The 26007-nt window shown below is 37.0% G+C and overlaps 1 protein-coding gene across 1 annotated transcript in view; it reads right to left on the bottom strand.

Moving 5' to 3' along the window:
- Positions 1-13248: 13248 nt before the first annotated feature.
- The window catches only part of FAM171B (family with sequence similarity 171 member B), a 63820-nt gene continuing 51061 nt past the window's right edge, over positions 13249-26007 (bottom strand). The window contains exons 6-8 of the mRNA XM_002929723.4: positions 22901-23017; positions 18026-18149; positions 13249-17775 (exon numbers count right to left, since the gene is read on the bottom strand). Of these exons, the coding sequence (XP_002929769.3) occupies positions 16431-17775; positions 18026-18149; positions 22901-23017 (1586 nt within the window). The 3' untranslated portion in view covers positions 13249-16430. The remainder of the gene's footprint in view (positions 17776-18025; positions 18150-22900; positions 23018-26007) is intronic.

The following is a 26007-nucleotide window of genomic DNA, read 5'->3' as shown; positions in this document are numbered from 1 at the left end:
TTATTTAAAGGAGACTCCTGTGATACATACCCAAAAGCTTAGAGGCCCATGAATGGCCCATTGCCCATCCCTACTCTCATGTTCAATCATTCTATGATATTATCTTAGAAAAACTCCCTGAATACTTTCCTCTCAAAACTCTCAACAATTTCTCCTTCCTAATTTCACGATTGAATTCTCAATCTTTTCCTTCAGGGTGACCTCTCTGAATTTACTTGGTCAGAAATCACAACTTACCTGGAGCTGCCCCTTCTTGATGTCCTGCTCTCACAATACCTTTATCACCCCTTTTTGGGCCAAGCTTTGTCTTTCTCATTGTAAACTTTTGGGATTGTGCAACACAAGAATGGTTTTCCTGGAAAGAAACCTGTTCATGGCTCTTCTGACTCCTTCCCTTCTTAGGACCTCTGGCCTCCACATTCATACTCTTAATTATTGTCCCCCTCTCTTTAATCTCTTTGTTAAATTTGTCTCTTCTAGAATGAACAGTTCCATATATGAGAGGATTTAACAAGGATTCCAGCCCATACCATCGGAGGGTCCCCTTCCCCAAATTCCATGGACCTGACCACTAAGGAATTTCACTCAAATCGCCTATCAGTGCATTAATATAATACCGTGCTCTTATCTATAACTGCACAGAACCCCTAATGGACTGACAGGTTTAGGTAGGGACATCTCTATGCCCCTCATTCAGCAGGAGGAAGCTACTGAAGATGAGACCTCTTGCCCAAATGTGAAAGATTTGTCACTGTAGCTCTGTCAGTGGGGAATAAAGAGGCCATTTTTAGGCAAACAGGGTTGAGTAATGGATTGCAAAAATGACCACAGCGACCACCTGGCTGAATACAGGCAGGCCCATCAGGTGATGCACCTCAAAATATCCATAGACCCTAACTAATCAATGGGCTACTTACAATGAGGCACAGTTCCCGAGAAAGGAAAGATTCCATATGTAGCCATATTTCCTCACCTTCTCCCTTTAAAAAGAGCCCCCACCCACTGCGTTGTTACAGACAGCCTCTCCTCCGCTGTCCTGCCCACCGCTCCCTTGTAGGTGTATTCAGTAAACTTTCATCACCTTTGTTCTGCCTCAGGTGAATTCTTTAACTGCCTATGCCACCAGCTTCCACCTGACGGTCACCCCACATTTGGGGGCCATCTGATCAAGAGACATCCCATTTGGGCACCACATAATTGACTTACAATATTGTATTAGTTTCAGGTGTTTAATAGTGATTCCATATTTTTATACATTATGAAATGATCATCTCCATAGGTCCAGTTTGTCACTATACAGTTATTAAAATATTATTGACCCTATGTTGTACATTATATCCCTGAAACTTATTTACTTTGGAAGTTTGTATCTATGATCCCCTTTACCTATTTTGCCCATCCCCAACCCCTTCCCCCTGGCAACATAAATTTATTCTCTGTATCTATGATATGTTTCTGTTTTGTTTTGTAGATTCCAAGTAAAAGTGAAATAATACAGTATTTGTCTTTTTCTGTCTGACTTATTTCACTTAGCATAATAACCATTAGCTTCATTCATGCTATTTCAAATGGCAAGATTTCTGTTTTATGACTAATATTATGTGTGTGTATATATACATCTTTATCCATCTATCCATGGATACATTGCTTTCATGTCGTGGCTTTTGGAAAAATGATACAAAGAACATGGGGTGCATATATCTTTTTCAATTACTGTTTTCATTTTTGTTGAATAAACACCCAAAAGTAGAATTCCTGGATCATACAGTAGTTCTATTTTTAAATTTTTGAGGATCCTCCATACTATTTTCCACAGTGGCTGCACAATTTACATTCCCACCAACAGTGCATGAGGGTTCCCTTTTCCCCAAATCCTCATCAGCATTTGTTATTTCTTATCTTTTTGATAATACCCATTTTCACTGGTATGACCTTATTGTGATTTTGATTTGCATTTGTCTGATGATTATTGATGTTGAGCATCTTTTCATGTGCCTGTTGGCCATCCATATGTCGTTGGAAAAAAGTTTGTTCAGGTCCTCTGCCCATGTTTTAATTGTATTGCTTTTTTGTTATTGAAGTGTATGGGTTCTTTATATGTTTTGGATATCGGTCCTTTATTGGATATAACATTTGCATATATTTTCTCTCATTCAGTAGGTTGCCTTTTGGGTTTGTTGATTTTTTTTTTTCTACTGTGTAAATGCTTTTTATTTTTGGTGTAGTCCCATTTGTTTATCTTTGCTATTGTTGCCTTTGCCTGAGAAAACCTATCCAAAAAAATATTGCTAAGATCAATGTCATATAGATTACTCTCTATTTTTTCTTCTAGGTATTTTATGTCTTACATTTAGGTCTTTAATCCATTTTGAGGGTTTTGCGTGTGTGTATGGTATAAGAAAGTGGTCCAGTTTCATTCTTATGCAAGTAGTTGTCAAGTTTTCCCAGCACCATTTGTTGAGGAGACTGTCTTTTCCCCAGTGCATATTCTTGCCTTAATTGGTGTAGATTAATTGATCATATAAGTGGGGGTTTATTTCTAGCTCTCTATTCTGTTCCATTGAACTGTGTGTCTATTTTTTGTGCCAATACCATTATTAATACAGCTAACTTTATTAGTACAGCTTTGTGGTAGATCTTTAAATCTATGATGGTAATACTTTCAGATTTGTTGTTTTTTCTCAAGATTGCTTTGACTATTTTGGGTCTTTCATGGTTCCATATAAACTTTAGGATTATTTGTTCTAGTTCTATAAAAAATGTTGGTATTTTGATAAGGCTTGCATTAAACCTGTAGGTTGCTTTGGGTAATACAGAACATTTAAAAAATATTAATTTTTCCAATCTGTGAGCACAGAATATCATTCCATTCATTTGTGTTATCTTCAAATTCATTCATCAATGCCTTATAGTTTTCAGAGTACAGGTCTTTCACTTCCTTGGTTAAATTTATTCCTAAGTATTTTATTCTTTATGAGGCAGTTGTAAATGGATTTGTTTTCTTAATTTTTCTTTCTGATAGTTGATTAGTGTATAGAAACATAACATATCTATGTATTATTTTTATATCCTGCAAGTTTTGTGACCTATTTATTCTAACAGTTTTATGATGGAGTCTTTAGGGTTTTCTATATATACTATCATTTTATCTGCAAATAGTGGCAGCTTTACTACTTTTTTCAATTTGGATGACTTGTTTTGTTCTGTTTTGTTTTTCGTTGCTTGGGCTTTTGGGGGTTTGGTTTGGTTTGGGTTTGGGTTTTTTTTGCCTAATTGCTTTGCCTAGGATTTCCAATACTATGTTGAATAAAAGTGGTGAGAGTGGGCATTCTTGTCTTGTTCTTGTTCTTAGAGGAAAAGCTTTCAGATTCTCACCATTGAATATGATTATTAGCTGTGGTTTTGTCCTATACAGACTTCGTTATGTTGAGGTATATTCTCTTTCAGTCCTCTTTGTTGAGTTTTTATCATAAGTGGACATTGAATTTTGTCAAATGTTTTTTCTGTGTCTACAGAAATAATCATATGACTTTTATTCTTCAATGTCTTATGTGGTGTATTGTGTTGATTGATTTGTGATATTAAACCATCCTTGCATCCCTGAAATGAATCCCAGTTGGTCATGTTTTTAATGTTTTGTTGAGGATTTTGTATTTATGTTTATCAGAAATATTGGCCTGTCATTTTCTTTTTTTGTAATGTCTTTGATTTTAATAACTGGGTAACGATGGCCTTGTAGAATGAATTTGGTAGCATTCCTTTCTCTTCAATTTTTAGAATAATTTAAGGAGTATAGGTATTAACTCTTCTTTAAATGTTTGATAGAATTCACCTGTGAAGTTGCCTGGACCTAGACATTTGTTTTGGGGAAGTTTTGATTACCATTTCAATTCTGTTACTAGTAGTCAGTCTGTTCAGATTTTCTATTTCTTCATGATTCACTTTTGAAGATTGTGTGTTTCTAGGAATTTATCCATTTCTTCTAGATCGTCTAATTTGTTAGCATATAATTATTTATAGTATTTCTCATTTGTATTTCTGTAGTATCAGTTGTAATTTCTCCTCTTTAATTTGGGTCCTTTTGCATTTTTTCTTGATGAGACTAGCTAAAAGTTTGTCAGTTTTGTTTATCTTTTCAAAGAACCAGCTCTTGGTTTCATTGATTTTTCTTTTTTGTCTCTATTTCATTTATTTCTGCTCTGATCTTTATTATTTTCTTCCCTCTACTCACCCTAGGTTTTGTTTGTTCTTCTTTTTCTAGTTCCTTTAGGTGTAAGATTAGATTGTTTGAGATTTTTCTTTTTTTCTTAAGGTACACATGTATCACTGTAAATTTCCCTCTTAGAACTGCTTTCACTACATCCTAAGGATTTTGGACTATTTTCATTTTCATTCATTTCTATGTATTGTTTTAATTTCCTCTTTGATTTCTTCATTGACCCATTGGTTGTTTAGTAGCATGTTGTTTATCTCCCATGTGTTTGTGCTTTTGCCAGTCTTTTTTCTTATGAATGACTTCTGATTTCATAATGTTGCAGTTTGAAAAGATGTGTGATATGATTTCAGTTTTCTTAAATTTATTGAGAATTGTTTTTGTGGCCTGATGTGATCAGTGCTAGGGAATGTTTCATGCGCACTTGACAGGAATGTATATTCTGTTGTTTTTGAATGGAATGTTCAATATATATATGTTAAGTCCATCTAGTCTAATGGGGTGTTCAAAGACCCTGTTTTCATATTGATTTTCTTCCTGGATAATATCCACTGATGTAAGTGGGGTGTTAAAGTCCCCTATTATTGTATAACTGTCAATTTCTTCCTTTATGTCTGTTAATATTTGCTTTATGTGTGTAGGTGCTCCATTTGGGGTGCATAGATATTTATAATTATATCCTCTTGTTGAATTGATTCCTTTATCATTATATAATGCCCTTCTTTTTCTCTTATTATAGTCTTTGCTTTAAAGTCTCATTTTTCATCCTTTTACTTTCAGTCTGTGAATTTAAAGTGAGTTTCTTGTAGGCAGCATATAGATGGGTCTTGTTTATTTATTCATTCACCACCTTATGCCTTTTGATTGGAGTACTTGGATCATTTACTGATTACTGATAGGTATATATTTATTGCCATTTTTAAATTTTGTTTCCTGGTTGTTCTTGTAGTTCACTGTTCCCTTCTTCTCTTGCTCCCTTTCCTTGTAATCTATGATTTTCTGTAGTGTTATGTTTGGCTTTTTTCTCTTCACTTTTTGTGTATTTATTATAGGTTTTGGGTTTGTGGTTACCGTGAAATTCATATGTAGCATCCTAAGTATATAATGGTCTATATTAAGTCTATATTATGACCACTTATGTTTGAGCACATTCTTTTTTCAAGTTTTATTTACCTATTTGAGAGAGAGAGAGAGAGAGAGTGCACACAAGCAGGGGGAGGGGCAGAGGGAGAGGAAGAGAATCTCAAACAGACTCCTCACTGAGCAGGAGCCTGACATGGGGCTCACTCTCAAAACCCTGAGATCATGACTTGAGCTGAAACCAAGAGTTTGCCACTTAACCAACTGGGCCACCCAGGCGCCCCCATTTGAGCACATTCTTAAACATTTTTACTCCCTTCTCCGTGTTTTAATGTATATGTTGTCATATTTTACATCATTTTATTCATAATTTTCTTTGAATTATGGTGTTTTCTTTTCCACTTAAGGCAGTCCTTTTAACATTTCTTATAAGACTTGTTTAGTGGTGATGACCTCCTTTAAATTTTGTTTGTGAAATTATCTCTCCTTCCATTTTGAATGACAATCTTGCTAGGCAGAATATTCTTGGTTGTAGGTTTTTTTTTTTTTCTTTTAGCACTTTGAATGTATCATGCTACTCCCTTCTGGCCTGTAAAGTTTCTGCAGAAAAATCAGGTGATAGCCTTATAGGGTTTCCCCTAATACATAAAATTTTGCTTCTTTCTTGCTGCTTTTAAAATTCTCTTTATCTTTAATCTTTGCTTTTTAATTATGTGTCATGGTGTGGACCTCCTTGGGTTCATCTTGTTTGGAACTCTGTTTGCTTCCTGAACCTGGATTTCTTTTTCCTTCCCCAGGTTAGAGAAGTTTTCAATTATTATTTTTTCCAATAAGTTTTCTGCTTCTTTCTCTTTTTTTCTGGGACCATATAATGAGAATGTTTGTTTGCTTAATGTTGTCCAAGAGATCCCTTAACCCATCCTCATTTTTAAAATCTCTTACTTTCTTTTTTTTTTCTTTTTGCTATTCATCTTGAGTGCTTTCTATTATCCTGTTTTTCAGATAGCTGATGTATTTTTCTGCGTCTGCTAATCTATTGTTGATTCCCTTTAGTGTTTTGTTTTCATTTCAATTGTGTTCTTCAACTCTGTTGCTTCTTTTTTATATTTTCTCTTTGTTGAAATTCTTACTGAATTCTTCCAGTTGTCTCTCCAGTCCAGTAAGCATAGTTATGATCATTACTTTAAACTATTTGTCAGGCATATTTCTTATCTCCATTTCATTTAGTTACTTTTATGACCTTGTATCTTATTCTTTCATTTGTAGCATATTCCTGTATCATTTTGCTTGACTCTCTATGTTGTTTCTATGAATTAAGTAAAACAGCTACTTCTCCTAAACCTGAAGGAATGGTTTTCTGTATAGTCATGTCCTATGCCTATTATGTGTGCCTGGTGATTTTGGCTGGCTGGCTGGAACTGTGGCTGGTGTGGACTGGGGTCCCAAAGCACTTCATGCTGGGGCTGCCCTGGTGGGATGTCTAGAGCTGAAGTAGGCATGTCTCAGGTGGTCCTGGGGCTCTTCACATAGAGAATGCCCTGTCAGGACAGCTAAAGCTGAATTGGGTGCAAGCCAGAGGGTCCTGGGGTGCTCCACACAGGGTATCCCAGCAGAGAGACTGGAGCCAAGCTGGGGTGCAGGCTGGGGTGGGGTGGCACAGAGTGCTGTGTGCAGGGATTGCTCTAGTAGGGTAGCTGGAGCCTAGGTGAGGCACCACCCAGGAGGTCCTTAGGTGCCCTGTGCAGGGGACACTCTGGCAAGACAGCTGTAGCTTAAGTTGGTAGGGCAAGACAGAGTATCCTAGGGTGCTCTGTGCTGGGGGTGTGTTCGCACAGCAGCTAGAGCCAAAGTGGAGTGCAGGCCAGGGTATCCCAAAGTGGTCCATGCAGGGTGTGCCATGGTGGGACAGTTGGAACAGAGGAGGGCCCTGGCTGTGGTTTCTGGGGTGATCAATGCAAGAAGCACCCTGGCAGGTAGCTAGATCTGAAGCAGTCATGAGCTAGGAGCTGTTGGAGCACTCTGCACTGGGAGTGCCCTAGGAGCCAAAGTGGGGTAGGCCTGGAGCGTTCCAGGGTGCTTTGCCCCTGTATCATCTTGGCAAGATGGCTGGAACTGTAGTGAGCACTGACCAGCCAGAGCACCTGGACCCTGCTTCTTTCCATGCTATTAAGGAGGAGAAGGAATGTAAACTGTGGTGTTTGCCAGCCCTCCAACCTGGAAAGAGTTCGAGCATCTCCCTTTCCTTTTGGGAGGGTTCTAGGGTTCCTTTATGTTCTAGTTGTTCTTTTAAACCATGGCTTTTGTTTTCCTGTAGCCCAGGGCATCAAGGTTGGAGTGGGCTGGGGGCACAGAGCTCACTGAGGCAGCAGGCCATCTATGACTCTCATCTGTGCTATCAAGATGGAGGGGGAATGTAGGGACACCTGGGTGGCTCAGTCAGTTAAGCGCCTGCCTTCAACTCAGGTCATGATCTCAGGGTCCTCGGATCGAGCCTCACATTGGGCTCCCTGCTCAGCAGGGAGTCTGCTTGTCCCTCTGCCCCTCACTCTGCTTGTGCTCTTTCTCTCCCTCAAATAAATAAATCAAATCTTAAAAAAAAAAAAAAAAAAGATGGAGGGGGAATGTAAACCATGGATTACCAGCCCCTTGGACCTGAAGTGTTCCAACAGTTTGAATTCTTTATTACATAGGTTACTTAGCTCCAATTCATTAAGGCCTTTTTCTGGGGATTTGTCATGTTCTTTGGTTTGGAACACATTCCTATGTCTCCCCATTTTGTCTGTTTCTCTGTCTATACATATTAGGCAAAATAGCTACCTCCCTTAGCCTTTATTTATTTAACATATAGTGTATTATTTGTTTCAGGGGTACAGGTCCATGATTCATCAGTCTTACGCAACACCCAGTGCTCACCACAACACATACCCTCCCCAGTGTCTGTCACCAACCACCCCATCTCCCACCCCCTTCCCCGCTAGCAACCGTCATTTTGTTTCTCAAGATTAAGAGTCTCTTATGGTTTGTCTCACTCTCTGGTTTCATCTTGTTTCATTTTTTCCTCTCTTCCCCTATGATCCTCTGCCCTGTTTCTTAAATTCCACATATCAGTGAGATCATATGATAATTGTCTTTCTCTGATTTATTTCACTTAGCATAATACCCTCTAGTTCCATCTACATGGTTGCAAATGGCAAGATTTCATTTTTGATGGCTGCATAATATTCCATCGTGTATATATACCACAACTTCTTTATCCATTCATCTGTCCATTGGCATCACAGCTCTTTTCATAGTTCAACTATTGTGGACATTGCTGCTATAAACATTGGGGTGCAGGTGCCTCTTTGGATCACTACATTTGTATCTTTGGGGTAGATACCTAGTAGTGCAATTGCTGGGTTGTAGGGTAGCTCTATATTCACCTTTTTGGGGAACTTCCATACTGTTTTCCAGGGTGCCTGCACCAGCTTGTATTCCCACCAACAGTGTACAGGGTTCCCCTTTCTCCACATCCTCACCAACATCTGTCGTTTTCTGGTTTGTTAATTTTAGCCATTCTGCCCTGTCTAAGGTGGTATCTCACTGTGGTTTCGGTTTGTATTTCCCTGATGCCATGTGATGTTGAGCACTTTTTCATGTGTCTGTTGGCCATTTGAATGTCGTCTTTGGAAAATGTCTATTCCTGTCTTCTGTCCATTTCTTGATGGGATTATTTGTTCTTTGGGTGTTTGATAAGATCTTTATGCAGTTTGGATTCTACCCTTTATCTGATATATCATTTGCAAGTATCTTCTCCCATTCTGTCAGTTGTCTTTTGGTTTTGTCAACTATTTCCTTTGCTGTGCAAAAAGCTTTTTATCTTGATCAAGTCCCAATAGGTCATTTTTGCCTTTGTTTCCCTTGCCTTTGGAGACATGTCTAGCAAGAAGTTGCTGCAGCCGAGGTCACAGAGGTTGCTGCCTCTGTTCTCTAGGATTTTGATGGATTCCTGTCTCACATTTAGGTCTTTCATCCATTTGGAGTCTATTTTTGTGTATGGTGTAATGAAATGGTCCAGTTTCATTCTTCTGCATGTGGCTGTCCAATTTTCCCAACTAGTGATTAGTTCTGTCCCTGAATAAAGTCCCTGAAGGTTCCTGTCTTGCCAGTAGCTGCTTTAAAATTAGTAAGTGGGTCTCCTTTGCTTATGGCTTAGACACTTTTCAATCTGTTGCTTTTGTGCTGGATCTCAGGGCAAATGAGTTTGTGCATAAGCCCTATAAAAGCGGGATTTCTGTACCCTATAGTTCTATGAGTCTCCTGATTTTTATTGCCCAGATTTTCAATACCAGACATTTTGGGAGCTCATCTTTCCAGTGCCAGCTCAAAGGGTTGGGTTGCCTAGTGTGGGGAATATTCCCTTCACTCCTCAAAAGAGAGTCTCATATTTTGGGAATCCTTCCCAATTGTGGGGTCACCACATCAGCAGTGGGGTCCAGAGAAAGGTCATGTCTTTGCTTCTTTTATTCTTCTCAGTGCATCTCTTGTCTTTTGTTGTTAATATATTGTTGTGCATACATTGTTCATCTAATTCTCTAGTTCCTCCCTTTCAGAGGAAAATTATTCTATATGTAGCTGTAAGTCTGTTGTGTTCCTGGGAGGAGGTAAGTTCAGGGTCTTCGTACACCACCGTCTTGGATCTCCTTCCTCCCTAATTTTACAGGTCCTCTTTTTTTCCCAGTACCTAGTGATCCTGATGAAAAAGCATCAGGCTTAATGGCTGTAAGAACTCAGTTGTCAAAATGTAGCCTTCAAATGCCAATTAGTTTGCAGTGATGATCATGAGTTCTTAAATGGAGATAACCTTGGTTAACAAGGTTGAGCCATAAAAGCAACTCCTTATTATTTAAATTCATCAAATGTAGTGTCAAAAAACAGTAACTAGTATTTGCCTAGCCTGTGTTTTTCCTCTATACCACCTTACTTAAGTTTTCCATCAGCCATGTAAGGGAGGTGCATGAGAAATCTAGATGCCCCACCAATCCTTATAATTCAGAATATCTAAAAGAAAAAGACTGATCTCCCCCAGTCACCCAGTTACCCCAATAATCAATAATAAACACTAAGTGGAAAAAAATAGTAACAATAAAATATCTGTAAAAGTACATGTTAATAATTAAATGTTTCTCTATCTAATGAACACAGATCTTTCAGAAGTTATCTAAGTTAGAAATCAGGGTTTTGAAATAGTACTTATTACAGAAAGCTGGATATTAGGGGTAAGTTTAAGCTAAATAAATATACTTTTTAATAATACTTTCTATGTAAAACAAAAATCTGTTTTTCTAGACAGAAATATCTAAAAANTGTGGTCTGAGAATATGCAGGGGATAATTTCAATCTTTTGGTATTGGCTGAGACCTGTTTTGTGTCCCAGAGCATGATCTATTCTTGAGAATGTTCCATGGGCATTTGAATAGAACGAGTATTGTATTTAGGAAAGGTTTTTAACTAAGCTGTTCAAGTGTGTAATAAGCCCTGAGACTCCTGGGAATCTAATTATCTGGTTTGTTTTGAATCAGACTGTCTGCAGTTAGTCTAGTGTTTTAATAAGGTCTATAAGGATTAGAATCAGTCAACATATGAATTATGAAACTTCTAGTCAACCTGAAGTACAAACAAAAAAAAAAAAAAAAAGCTAAACCATGTGGGAAATTGCGTATCCCTACAGGACTGTGGTATATTATTTACAACCATAGTAAGTATAGGTTTGAAAACTAGGAAATGTAAGATTCAATCAAGAAAGGTTTTGTCTTGAAGGGAGAAAAAATCATATACTTCTCAACATGTAAACTTTCCCAACAGAAGCAGGTAGGTCTTTATCTACTGTAGCTAACAAAGTGGAAGGAAGTGTTACTACAGTTTTTAAATACAGGCAATTTTAAAATGTGGTCTCTGGGTTTATCTAATTTAGAAAGAAAATGGTTTTCACAATTTTCTTCCTAAGAAATTTGCCATATATATATTTTAATGAAAATGTTTTTCCATCATTTGCAATTGATTTTATTACCTTTTTGGTATTTAACATTATAAATCGATTATAATCAATGTGATTTTTTTCTAGTCAAACTCTGAAAATGTTTTTATTAAAAAAAAAAATCCCAGTTGGCCACAAGTCCACAGACCCCCCCCCAAAAAAAAGAGGCTCAAAATAAAGGAAAAGATAAGAAAGTCAAGGAAAGAATTTATTTTGATGGAGCAAACAAATCCAAATCTAAGATAATAGAACAGAGTTCTCAAAAGAAATTAATCCCACAATTGCTTCAGAGAGAGCTTACTGATAGAATTAATCTATCTCCCTATAAACCATAATAGAAAATCTACCTATAAAAAGGCCACAAAGTGATTTTAAGAAGTCTAGACAAAGTGACACTGTGGTATAGTTTTAACTGGTACTATATCAACGCATGTAGTTTAGGGAAAGATCCTTAATTAACTGTCACAAGTATCAAGTACTGATAGGTGAATCACTTATGATAAATTCATTAAAAAATCTAACTCCATCCAATTACCTTTCCCATAGTTCTTATATATTAGGCATCCCATATTAATTTCCCTTCTGAGATGAGAATGTGATGACTAGCTTATGAACATCATCTGTTTGGCAGCTATGCTTCTGATTGTGATTTATGAAATCTATTTTCTATTACAATCAGTTCTGTGTGAGCTTAGCTTGGGTCCTGCATAACGACTCCAGAATATTTCTGTCAAGACTCTAGACTATCCCAGTGGGAGACCAGGCCCTGTAACAAAGATAGCCACAGCCTGGGTTACACTCTACAGGGATCCAAATGGGAGTGTCTATGTCAAACAGCAGTGCTGAGGTCATAACCTGCACTGTGTTTGTAAGTGGATTCAGAGCCCAATTCCCATTAGAACCAAATGTATTTCTACTACTGTATTAATTTATATAAGTTACACAAAATGTCCAAAAACATGGCAGCCAAGATAATGATTCTAAAAGATATTCTAGGGGTACCTGGCTGGCTCAGTCATTACAGCATGCAACTCTTGATCTCAGGGTTTTAAGTTAAAGCCCCATGTTGGGTGTGGAGATTACTTAAAAAAAAATAGGGGCACCTGGATGGCTTAGTCAGTTAAGCATCTGACTCTTGATCTCAGCTCAGGTCTTGATCTCAGGGTTGTGAGTTCAAGCCCCGTGTTGGGATCCACAATGGGCATGGAGTCTACTTAAAGAATAATAAATAAATAAAATAAAATTTAAATAAATAAAGATATTCTAAAATACAAACTGCCTGAACTTGAGTATGGTTCAGTTAGATGAGCAGAAGGGCTCTTGAGGGAGATCTAACACCCTAAGTGTGAATAGCCTTTGTGTCATTATATTGTCCTATGTTTAAAGTCCAAATAATTTTTTTAAGTGGAGGGGAAGGGGATGTTGTATCATTTTCTCACTTAGGTATTTTGGGTACTGCAATTTTATTTTACATTCTATCAATCACATTATCTTAACAAGTCTTCTCATTGAATGGAAAAATAATTTGTACTCACCTTTAATAGTAAAAACATGAACTTTGGAGAACATGAAATACAAAGAATTCAAGTTCATTATATAAACAAAGGGTATTCAAATATATTTATTTTGCCACAGGGAGTGTAATAATGGAAAAAGTAATAAATGAATATTTACTAGATTAAATGACAGTTTAGGGAGGAATGTTTTGTAGCTTACCCAAAATTAAAGAATACATAGATGGGATGCCTGGGTGGCAGAACTGGTTGAGCATCCAGCTCTTGGTTTCCACTCAGGTTGTCATCTCAGGGTTGTGGATTGAGACCTGGGTCAGGCTCCATTCTCAGCATGGAGTCTGCCTGGGATTTTCTCTCCTTCTCCCTATGCCCCTCCCCCTCTCTAAAATAAGCAAATTAAAAAAAAAAATGCGTCAAGTACATTTTTAGATTTATTATCTTTAATGAACTATATTTAACATTTTACAGATCTTCAGATTGTTACAGTTTTCAGCAGTAAATATACTAATAATGGCAATAAATACAGTGAAATGTGAGATTCCTCTGTTGAAATACAAAAGATAGAAATACTTAGAAACAAGAGGGCAATATGTCAACTTAAGGTCTGAGATGGAAATTAACATGGTCAAATTCTTTACAGTGCCAAATACATGGGTAAATGAGAAACTCTTTCACTATAAATGAATACAGACTTTGAGCTTCACCTTTCTGGGAAGTTTTGAGGGATATTATTTGACCTACAGATTCCTAATACTCTATATGTATTGATATCAGAGGATTCAAACACAGAAAGTGATCTGAAAATGATTGCCAAAGCAAAGAAGTGCTTTTATTCCTCAACATTTGTGACCTTCGTGGTATACTGCATATTACAAAAGGGCATAAACCCTATACAACTGCATAAATGTCATAAAAATTGATTTTATAAAGTCTCAAGATCATAATATGTATTCAAAAATACATACAGCTGTGCTTTAGTAAACGAATCCATCAGTTAATTGAGGGATAATTTTGCTTTTAAGATATATCCAAAGTATATACAAAGGATCCACAAATGTTAACAATTTGTGATCAAAATTCTCAAGTTTCATTTGCAAAAAACTGTTGGTTTTCAATTTAAAAATTTAAGAAAGTTGTGAATATTGTAGGGTAACTATTACTTGGGTTAAGAAAAAGTAGATGGCTTCAGCTTTTTAACAGGAAATTTGTGAACTACTCACAAACGAGAAGTTACACATTTTTGATCATTAGAAAAGGTAAATTGCCTATACTTACCCCATTGAGAACAGAATGTGCAGTGTATAAAAAAAATATTTTATTCTGAAACCAAAAAAAAGTATTTCTAGAAAAGCCCCTGGGGATACATCTCATTTCCTTTACATAAGAATGAATAAGTGGCATATTTGAATGATATACCCTTATATCAACATGTGTATTCCATTACCAAGCTAAAAGATGAAACATTTTTATTTAAAGGTGGGGAAAATATAAACTTAAATATCGAAGTGCAACATTTTACTATATGGTCTCTAACTTCATTCCAACGTAACTTATCAATATAAACTGGATTCAAAAAAACACAAGAGAAATACTACTTGCATGCAAAATTCATTGTTCCAACGAGAAACACTAGGTCTATATTTTTTAATTAACAAAAACTGCACGTCTGTTTAATTTGGCTAACGGAAAGAAAATCACATTAAAGAAAGATGTTAGCGTATCCTTCCAATAAAGCAAGTCTCTATCAAAGGCACTTCAGCAGAGCACTAACTCTGTAACCTTTTCCAAGTCATTTTCACTTATGCCACTTATAATGCATCTTTCTGTAGACCGAGAAGAAACCTACTCAAAAAACTAGACCTAGGTATTACCCCAAATATTTCTCTCTCCTATGGATTGGGTAAAATATGGCAAACTTTTGCCTAGCTTTTTAAGTTCTTTGGGTTAATACAGAAAGGAGTATTATCGGACAGGTTAAGTGTTATAGGAAAAACTGAAGTAATTATAGGAAAAAACTGGCTGAAGTCTACGATCTTGGGGGGATAAAATGGTTGTCTTTCATTGACTATCCATCTATAATTTGACTAAAGCTAATATGGCTAATTTTGCTTCTTTCAATTCGTTTATGTGCCTTGGGTCTCTATGTTGCTCCCATGTTGAATAGAAGAGGATGAGAAATAATTTAGTTTTACTTTGCCCCCAAGGGAAAGGGGAAGCTGCTTCAGACATTTGCCTTCATGGAAATTTTAAGAAAAATGGGATGAGTTGATTTTAATTAACTAAGAGCTTTATTTTTAGGACATATGAATGATAATTCAGAGTTGAAGACAATTATAATTAAAAACAGCTGTTGAATGTATTCATACTGAATTCTTTGCGATGATGGAAAGAGCATGGATATATTACTTCCAAAACTAGAAAAAGATGTTGCAAATGCTATAAGTGATTTAAAAAAACTTTTATTTCTCCATTAAATTGAAACGTTTTCTACAACATCTTTTATGAATGTCAAGAGAAGAACATCTGGATATATACCCTAATATTATGAAGGTATTTTTGAGTCTTGGGGAAATAGAATTTATTTTCCTGCTTATCAACATTTCAAAAAAAATGAAATGTTTATTTCCTTTAGCTTCACATATTTTTTAATAAACTGAAAGCTTCTTATGAACACCTAAATATTAATTTTTAAATCAAATTTAAAGTGAATTAATTGGGGGGATAGAAAAAATATCTTAAAGCTGATTTTAGCCTACATGTATCAGTGAGTCTAAGATATGGGTTTTATTTTCAAATTGATAAAAGTTTTCCTTGACAGCTTAGCTCATTTCACTATAGAAGCAGGGAAAAGAGAAAATTTAAAATAAAAATGAAAGTATCAGAGCGTTCATTTTTCAGATTTCTAAATAACAGGTTAACACCTTACCATTTATTCTGTGAAGTTATATCCAAAAGTAGCCAAAGAGCTCCTGTTTCCCTCTCTAACAACCAAGCAGCTTTTTGCCCATCTTAAATGAGTAAGATTTCTTTTGGGGTTGATACAGTACACATACCGTTTATTGCAAAAAAAAAAAAGAAATATTGTTTGGCCTTTAAAATTCTAGAGCAACATCAATTGAAAACATTTATCGTTATTTTCACCTATAGGCAGAGGAGAACATAATATTACTATTTCACAATACTATGATGCCCAAAGAATACAGTTTCATTTCTAAATGTTTGACAGGGGCAGGCATCAAAGCAGAGGCAAGATTTTTTGAAAGCAACTTTAGGAGTACACATTTCACTGTTATTCTTAAGAGAGGGCTAAATTGGCTGATTGAGCAACATTTTCAGATAACTAACATCTTGAAGCTATTTTACATTTTGAGCTCTTGGATACTTCAAATTCATCACCTGAAAATAAATGAAAAGAATAGGCCAGAAAAAGCATTTCTTGGTATCTTTCTCTTTCATTAGTGAATTGCCATTTTACTATTTACTCTGCTTGAGACATGTCCAGGGACCATGAGATTGCTCAGTCTCCACTTCTTAAAAAGTTCTTAAGCAATTTACAAGAAGCAAGAATAAACAGCACGAGACAGCAGAGACACAACCACCCTCAATGTTAATTTATGGGAATCAGGGGGCGTTCCTCTCGCTTCTTCCAGATATTAGTCTTGCTATCTTTTTTGGCTAGTGGTGGTCTGCCCCTTTTTTTAGTGGGGGATATATTGGCTTCAAAATCTTCAGCGGTGCTTTTTCTTCCTGGAGACTCTTCCCCAGGGTGTTCCATGATAGCTCCACTCCCTCCATCTAGAATGTGCCTTAAAGCTGGGTCCTCAGGGGAGCAGACAGTGGTTCCACTCTCACTACTGCTCAGGTCTAAATCTTCTAAGTAGAGGATCTTAGGTTGATGCATGCTTTTGATGAAAGTTTTCTCCCTCTCGAGTTTTCTGCTTGAGTGGTGCTCATTCATGTCTACCCCAGAGTCCAAACTCGTGTCATTGCTCTGGGCTCTCTTGCCCTTTTTCAGGTCTATAAAGGAATGTCTCACTTGTGCGACTGGTTTTCCATCAAGAGACACAAACCATGCTCTGGGATGGGGGGAAGGCTTTCCTTTGGACAGCTCCAGGAGTGTCTGCTCTGAAATTCCTTGAAGCTCTGATGAAAAGGGAGTCATTACAACAGCTTCATTTAGCGTTCCAGGAACAGAAACAGATTCTAGTAAGCTGTTTGAATACCGGCTCCAATCTGAAGTTTGGGATGGCAAACTCTGTTGACCTTCAAGTGGGATATTCTCTTCCCTGGCATCTGGGGGCTGTGCATGAGAATGCACGGGCATTTTGGGCAGTGTCTGTGTAAAGTTCTCTCTACTTACTGGTTCCATCAATTGGCCATAGACTAACTGTCCCTTTCTTGGCAAAGTAGCTGACTTAGCAGTATGTAACTGCTCTGGAGTGGAGAAAAGGTCAGATGTTTGAAGAATGGCAATGGGTTGGCTGTAGATATGCATAAGCTGTTCAGGAATGTGGGAATGTCCATATACCTCTTCATTACCTGTGAGGTATCTCTTTTCCTCTTGTGCATCAGCTAGAGATGAAGATAGATTGTTATTAATATGTTTAGGTTGTTTGGACCCTACATTGGTCTCCACAGACTGCGGTGGGTTTCTTGAGTAATTGCTCTGATTGGCTGATAGAAATGGAACATCTTCATTGTAGATTTTAAAATTGTCCCGAGTTTTTACCATGGAAACTCTTTCTTCTGCTTCTGCCTTTGATGGCTCCTTTTTCTGAGGGCTATATGAGGAGTTTTTGGCATTAAATAACTGTGACTTGTCCTCAGCTTTTAATGCAACTTTGACTGAACTGATATGATTTATGTGTGTTGTTGAAGTTGTCTGGTCTCTCTTGAGGACTTCGAGTTTAGTGATATTTCTTTCTCTTTTCTGCGGAGTACCACACTTATCCCTAGAGTAGAAGAGATGGCAAAAAGTGTTTAAAACTTATGATCTAGAAGAGTCATAAAAGAAAAACCCCTCCCATGATATATGTATTATATATGAAATTCTGTTAGAGTGTATCCACTTTTATTTTACTCTACATATTGTAAAGCTCAAACTACTTATTTTTATAAAGAAACTTTGTAACACCCAGAACACACTGACATGACACTATAATGATAGTTTTCTGTGTTTATACATATTAATATTTGTCTTACCTGCAATAACAAAGAAGTACGGCAAAAAATCCAATGACAATGACTATTGTGCCTCCTAATATGGCTGTGAGAAACACTGTGTGGTAGGCAGTTATGTCCCTTGAGTCTCCATTTATACCTGAACCTAAATGGTTCAATATAAACAAACAGAGAAAATACATTATTTTAGATCAAATTTTCAACCACGTCCTAGTCTGGGGAAGGCAGATGAAGTATGTGTAAACAGTTGTATTTGGTCGTTCCCGTCTCAATGGCAGGCTTCCCAGGGGGTGCAGCATATGTTCCCTACACTTTGGGCTTTATCAGTTGACTTGTTCTGCTCAATGAAATGTGAACACCTTAAATGAGGCTGCATGATATGGCCCTGCCCTCTTGCTAAGATCCTCTAATACATGAACAGTGTATACCAAAGTGTTGCTCTTCCTTCAGCCTATATTCTGGAATAAGAACAAATGTTGAACTGAACCAAGCCAAGCCCAACAGTCATGACAGTGGCTTCCAGGCCAGACATTGAGGAAATTTGCTTCAGGAGGCAGTAAAACTGACCCAAGTTGTATGGTAGCAAAATATTTGATGGAATAAACTAGGAGAAAATATTTCTGTGCCCAGAGGTTTGGGTATAGAATGTTGGTAGTGAGAGTTGACTTGTTAGCTGTATTCAATTTAAAAAAAAAATTTTTTAAGATAAATTCAAAAAAGAGTTTGCCAAGGTAAGTAGGTATGAAGGGTTTTCTAGAAAGAATCCAAAAATTGGGGGACTTGAAGGATTCAAAGTTGCAGCTCTTTCAGCCTGACCTCTAGATTAAGGAGATGCCATGCAGAGGCACAAATGACCCACTATGTGCCTGCATGAGAACACATAGATACACTGCTGTTGTAAGCAGCTTAGCTGCAGTAAAAGTGGGTTAATGCCCTGGGATGCTCGGTTGTAGGCTATGGAGATTCTGCATGAAAATAAATGCAACTAATGTTGAGGTAACCTGTTTTACTATCACTAAGACTGCACTTTGTAACAAGTCTACTGATCATTATCAACTAGAGTCTAATATGTATTCGGGATGATAAGGGATGAGACAACTGGTTTTCTGGCAAACTCTACCATGAGAAATGTCCGGAATAAAAGACTGGGGATCACAGGGTCTTTAGATCCTTTAACTTTTGCATCATCTAATTTGATAAAATAATAATAATAATAATAATAATAATAATAATAATAATAATAATAATAATAATAATGGTAGTAGTAAAGGTTTTGGAGGATCAGTACTCTGGTTATGCATTGTGTGCCTCAATTAGAATCCTAGTCTATTTCTTTTTTAAGAGAAACTTGTTGTTAAATTTAATTTTCTTTAAATATATACCTTTCTCCCACCCTCACCCATTCGGGGGAGGAACAGAAAACTCCCACCCCCTCCATTCAGGAGATTCCATGTATAAAGCCTGATACAGTGAGGATGCAATATAAAAACACTGTTTACAAAAGGGAAGAAGGTATGTGTTGCTACCTTAACCTTCAGATACCCCCAGCCCCCATCACCACCTGACCCTTTTGCTCCTTTAGAAAAAGTCCCTGGGAATTCATTTGAGTGTAGAACAAGCCCTTCCTCTAGAGGCGTACTCAAACCCCAACATCACTGTGCATTTCTCTCATTTATTTCTTGGGCAAGTTTCTTTACTTTGTCTTAGTTCGTATCTGTCGGATCTCACCTATGTGGGTTGTTACAAGGGTTAAAAGTTAATATTAAAACGCTTAGTGCTTAGCACATGAGAAGCAGTCAGAAAGCGTTAGTTGTATGTCACCATTGTTGCTGAATGAAGCTTCATGGTTATAAAAGAACGGGCACTCCAGTATTGGCCACACTTTCCCTACATATGTGGTAAGTGATAATAGAGTGCTTAACATCTCTGATAGACTACCTGGTATAGCACTGCACAATCTGAACTTTCTTCAAACAGAAAAGAAGTAAGAGTAACAGTTCTGTCTACAGATTCTTATTCAGGATCCAGAGCTGCAATGGAGGAAAGTTTGATAATAACTGGGTGAAATTCAACTTCTAAGGATATATGAATATACGGTTCCACAGTAGAATAACGCTAACACTTTTTCATTGCACAGGATTCCAATGGAACACACTTTTGGAAATATGAGGCTGATACTGTTGGGTTTCCCCAAAATTCTATATGTATGACAATAGCAAAAAGTATGCGCGTGCACGTGCGCCTAAAAAGAGAAAGGTAGAAAATTATATTCTCACTTAAATGTATTTGAAAATGCATATTTAAAAACAGTCCTAAGTACTTGTTTATTAAACTCTACTATAGAAATCTATGAAAAACAACTTCAATTTCTTGCACTTATTTTCCAAGAAATTCTAGAATTCTATTTAAGATTTATTTAAAAAAGAGATATAGTTTGTTATTAACCAAATTGTAAGTAAAGTAGCTTCAGCACACCAGACACTAGTCCATCAGAGGACCAGCTTGGATTTTACAAAATGTGATTTGACTCACAATCTAAAGTTGGGGGGGCGGATATTCCAACTTCTACAATTTAGAAATAAGAAAACTAATACTAAGATGGGTAAGTACCTATTTCAGGCTCAGCCAGATATTTACTGGCAAAACCAGAGCTACAATCAAGCTAGCTATATTTCTCGTATAGTGTTCTTTTGACTGTGATACGCTTGCGGGTGGATTTTTAGAAGCATCACTAGAAGCTATCTAATTCAAACTAAATGGGAATCCCACACTTCTATTTTAGTGCTCTGATTCACCCCAGATCTTTTCTGACATACAAGCTAAAACAAAACTTCCACCTACTCTAGAAACTTATTTGACTTTTGTAATCCATGGTCGTATAAATTGGTTTCAGGTATATTTTTGTGTAAAGCACATTTCTCTATAAAACTCAAGTGTTCTTTAGGTTATTTTTATTAGAAATGAAATAACTTGGATTTAGTTGAAGTATTCAGTATTAATTGTTATTTTTCATTAATATTTCATTATAGCTGCAAATCGAGAATGAAATAAGGCCAGACAGCTGGTAAGACTGCAGGATGTTTTACATCATGAAGAACTAAAGTAACCACCCTCTGATTTCTGAATAAATAATCTTGTAAGCACTAAAGTTCAAACAAAAACAGGGAGAACATAGGGCGCCTGGGTGGCACAGCAGTTAAGCTTCTGCCTTCGGCTCAGGGCGTGATCCCGGCGTTACAGGATCGAGCCCCACATCAGGCTCCTCTGCTATTGAGCCTGCCTTCCTCTCCCACTCCCCCTGCTTGTGTTCCCTCTCTCGCTGGCTGTCTCTGTCGAATAAATAAATAAAAAATCTTAAAAAAAAAAAAAAAACAACCAGGGAGAACATCTCCCTTGATCACAATGGTTAATGGCTCATATTTCTTCTCTTGGAATACTAAATTTGGGTTTCATTGGGAATAAAGTCTTTTTACCTTGTATGGTTTAAAATTCAAAGATTATCAATATGAAATGAAAAAAGAAACTATTAAAAAAGACATTTTCAGAAAGAACAGAGCCTTCAAATTACTAATAGACAGCCATATAGGTGATTGAATGCTGCAGAGAAATATATGTAAAATGTCACCCACATCCTGGATCACGGTGTTCCTTGGGACTGTTCCCAACTAGCACAAAATAGCCAGGAGGCAACCGCCTCTCAGCTGGGAGCCGAGACCCTCAATAAACCAAAAGAATTCTCTGAAACATGATTAAAGATGTAGGAATGACATATGTGTTCAACCTTCACACTCCCCCAAAACTTTACTAAAGTGACACTGAACAGTTTTGCTTTGTTTTGTTTTTATAAATAAACCACCCACAGGTTAAAGGAGAACAAGGTAAAAGAGCAAGAAGATGCCAAAGGCTGGAAAGTTGACTTAGCAAAGCTGGCAACAGGGAAAGCCAGGAAGCAACTGAGCTGATACTGGTGAGCACCCAAAAGGCCCACAAAGTGGGAGCAGACCCATGGTGCAAGCAGCCTACACAACCACAGGTTAGAAGACTTTAAGAAGATTTAATGGATAAAACATGCAATGTTTGAGTATTTTGAGAGATTTACATCACTCAAGATGCATGTGTGATTTCCTTAGTAAAAATCATATATAATCTGATAGCATGTTAAATCTAGGAAAAATAAAATATTCATTTATCCTCGAATATGAAAGATGGTTCCTAGTGGACAAGTCTGTTTTTGTCCACCTTCAGTTCCTATGTCAGGCCAACCTTTATTTGGGGTATCACATGTCTTATCTTGGAAACTGTAGGAGGACACTGTTTTTCAACAGCCCTTACCCCAGGAGTGTGCTCATGACCCAAGTCTGGACCAGACAAATTCCTCATCCCTGGAATGAAGGAATAGTGTGAGGAAAAGATTGCAAAGGATTGGAGTCAGCCATATATGCAGCAACAATCTTGCAAAGACAGTCGAATAGGCCTGCTCGCTGAGTTCCCTAGGATTCCTGCCTTTTAGAATTTAGTTCTTTAGCCTTTCCTGGGATCCTGTGAACTCCGTATATCCTAATAACATTTTATCTGTTCCTGTTGCTTACAGCCCAAGGCTCTAACTGATGTGGGTGAAATTTATTCTTGAGAAGTAAACATTTGATTTGAACAAACTTTTATACTTCACAGATTTATCAGACATCATAGCTATAAAGGACCTTAGAGTTCACTGAGCTTAATCTTTTCTTATACACATGAAAAAATATTAAAGCTGAGATCAAGAGACTAGAAGCTTTTTCCAGCATTATACAGTTGGTAAGTGGCAATGTTTAGAATAAAATCAGGACCTAGCAATATCAATTCCAGTTTGACTATGGATTTTTTCAAATTACTTTTGTTTCATTTTTACAATACCTCTAGTTCCTGGAAGTGAAGCTGCTATCCAATAGCCCAAATGTGGTGCATCATATGTCCAGATTAAGTGATTATTATATGCCTTGACTGTTCCCCGGCCATGATTTACCCAAGCACCTAAAAAGGCAAGTAAAAAACACCAGTTAGTTTATATGTCTTTAATGCTGATAGGAGTTTGCTGATAGTCATGTATAGAATACTTTGCAGGACTCTTTCAAAGATTATGAAAATTCTGGCAATATATTATCGTGAGATAATATAGATCATAATACAGTGCACATTGGGGCGCCTGGGTAGCTCAGTTGGTTGAGTGTCCGACTCTTGGTTTTGGCTCAGGATATGATCTCAGGGTCATGAGATTCTCTCTCTCCCTCTCCTTCTACCTCTCCCCCCATTCACATGTGTTCTGTCTCTCTAAATAAAGAAGTAAAATCTTTAAAATACATTTAATAGTGCAAATCATAATAATATGTACAATAGAATGATTTGAATGCTTGTTATGACTAAAGGAAATAAAGTCATAAATAAGAAAGTACACATATTTAGGAAAATCATGACTCTCCAAATGATGTTTAAGTTGTGCGTATTGAGATAGGTCTTAAGGATGTGAATAGTGAAATCCAAATTTATCAGTAGGTGGTTATTTGTCACCTGTTCTGGAATGCTGATTAAACACTTTTATGGCCTAATTTTTTAATTAAATGATGTTTTGGTCTTAATATTACTGTTGGCATGGCTCTTTTAAGAACCAAATTTTAAGAATATTTTTTAAAATGCTATCTGACCTGGGGTGCCTAGGTGGCTGCGTCAGTCAAGCATCCTTACTCTTGATCTCAGGGTCGTGGGTTCAAGGCCTGTATTGGGCCAGCGTGGAGCCTACTTTAAAAAAAATAAATGCTATCTGATCTAATAAAATGTTATCCATAGAGCAAAGAATTCAGTAAAACCCAGATCTTTTAAAGAGTTCAGCATAACAAAGCTTTTTATAAAATTCAGTGTATATTTGTAACTGGCTTGTTAACCCACTGTAATGATAGATCTACAACATGTAAAAGTCTTTTTAATAAGGTAGACAAATGATGGAAATGCATGGACTTACTGTTTTGAAATAGTCACATTAAAATTAAACATTATGTATCTGATATATGCATTCAAAAATTTTGTTACTTGAAGGTACATTAGAGACAAAGACCTTTGTCAGGATGAACAGAAATCAGAACTCAACACAGATATTCTTTGAAATGTTTTAAAACAAGTCTTTTATTCAACAAATTAGGAAATCCAGGCCCAAATAAGTGATTTGTTCAAAATCACACTGCTGGTAAATGGACTAGACTCCAAGGCTTAGAGCTTTTAATCCAATGATTACAATATACTGTACTTGGTCTTAGTCCCCAGTCCTGGCACAGGGCTTCTAAAATCTTTGGAGTTTCCTATATGATAAAAGGTGTAAAGAGGCCTGCTTGTTGTTCATAACAAGCCACTTTCAACCACAACTGACTTTATGTTAATGAGGTGATTTTTGGAAATTCCAATGGGGGGCTGGTTGCCAGGAAAACCCACGTGATTAGAACTTTCAGCTCCATCCTACACACTCCTCCGGAGAGGGGAGATGGGCTGAAGAATAAGTTCAGTCACCAATGATCAATGACAGTAAATCATGGCTACATAATGAAGCCTCCATAAAAATCCCTGAACTACAGGGTTTAGAAGGCAGAGTTGGTAAACACATGGAGGTGTTAGGAGGGTGATGCACCCACAGGAGAGGATATCCTTTTATAATAAACTGATAACGCAGTAAGTAGACTGTTTTCCTGTGAGCTGTTCTAGCAAATATCAGAGTTGAGGAGATGGTCATGGGAACCTCCAATTTATAGCTAGTTGGTCAGAAGCATGGATGACAAACTGGACTTGCAACTGGCCTCTGAGGTGGGAGCTAGGGGGCAGTCTTGTGGGATTAAATCCTTAACCTGTGGGATCTGATGCTAATTCCAGGTAGACAGTGTCTAAATAGAACAGAATTTTAGGACACCCAGCTGGTGGAGAACTGCTTGGTGTGAGAAAAACAACCCCCCGCCCCCACATTTGGTGACCAGAAGTGAAGTAGTGAGTATAGAATTGCATTGAGAGGAGACTTCTTTCCCTTACAACTATCTTTTTTACTTAGTTTCCACTCTTTCTCAAAAACATGTATATATTATTGTTTACTTTTTATAGTGACATTTGTTTGGATTTTTTTTTCCACCTAACTACCCTTCTAATTACAGTGCAGTCTCATTCCAAATCTCCTTCGAAGGTTGATGGCTCCCTATTTTCAATCCACATGATTAGTTTGGGACTCCAGCAGAGAACCTTAAGCCTAAAAAAAAAAGTACAGATTTTTTAAAAATAAATCTGTACATTCTGGTTGCAGACCACAAAGGTTGGTTCTGAGATGGGCACAAAAACTCCATTCTATAATTGCAGTTAACCCAAGAGCTTGTGCAGTTGTTACTAGGAAAAAAATCTTTCCTTCCATTAGACTTTAACCTGGGTAGGTATAAAGTTTGAGCACTGACCTTCAGATTGGCAGAAGCGTATAAATCTATCCCAGAAAGGTATTAACACAGAGGAAACAGATGAGAGTCCTATGAAACTGTCTAGGCTCTGTATCCTGACTCGCCTAAAACAATTATGGATCATGTCCCTTTTTTTGTTTTTTGGCAACTTAAAGACTCCCGTCTTAGTTTATAGAAACACAAGAACAAAACCAAGGGAAGCAGAGGACGCAAACGTCCATCCATGTAGGAGGCTAACCTCACGGACCAATACTGGTATCTGAGGTTTTGTTTTGGGATTTTTTCAAAAATAACATTGTGTTATTAAGGTACAGCGTGATTATTTTTATGAAATTAACATACATTTCTTAATTGCCTCAACCAACCTTTTAGATACAAGTTCATACTGCCTATCAAAACAAAAGCCTGTAAGAATAGAAATAAATTTTTTTAAATGTATTTCTACTTTTTTTTTTTTTTTAAGATTTTATTATTTATTCGACAGAGATAGAGACAGCCAGCGAAAGAGGGAACACAAGCAGGGGGAGGGGGAGAGGGAAGAAGCAGGCT

The sequence above is a fragment of the Ailuropoda melanoleuca genome, chromosome 2 (genome assembly GCF_002007445.2).
Source record: "Ailuropoda melanoleuca isolate Jingjing chromosome 2, ASM200744v2, whole genome shotgun sequence".
NCBI lineage: Eukaryota > Metazoa > Chordata > Mammalia > Carnivora > Ursidae > Ailuropoda > Ailuropoda melanoleuca.
The sequence above is the reverse complement of the archived record's forward strand: the minus strand, read 5'-3'. Positions and strand labels throughout refer to the sequence as shown.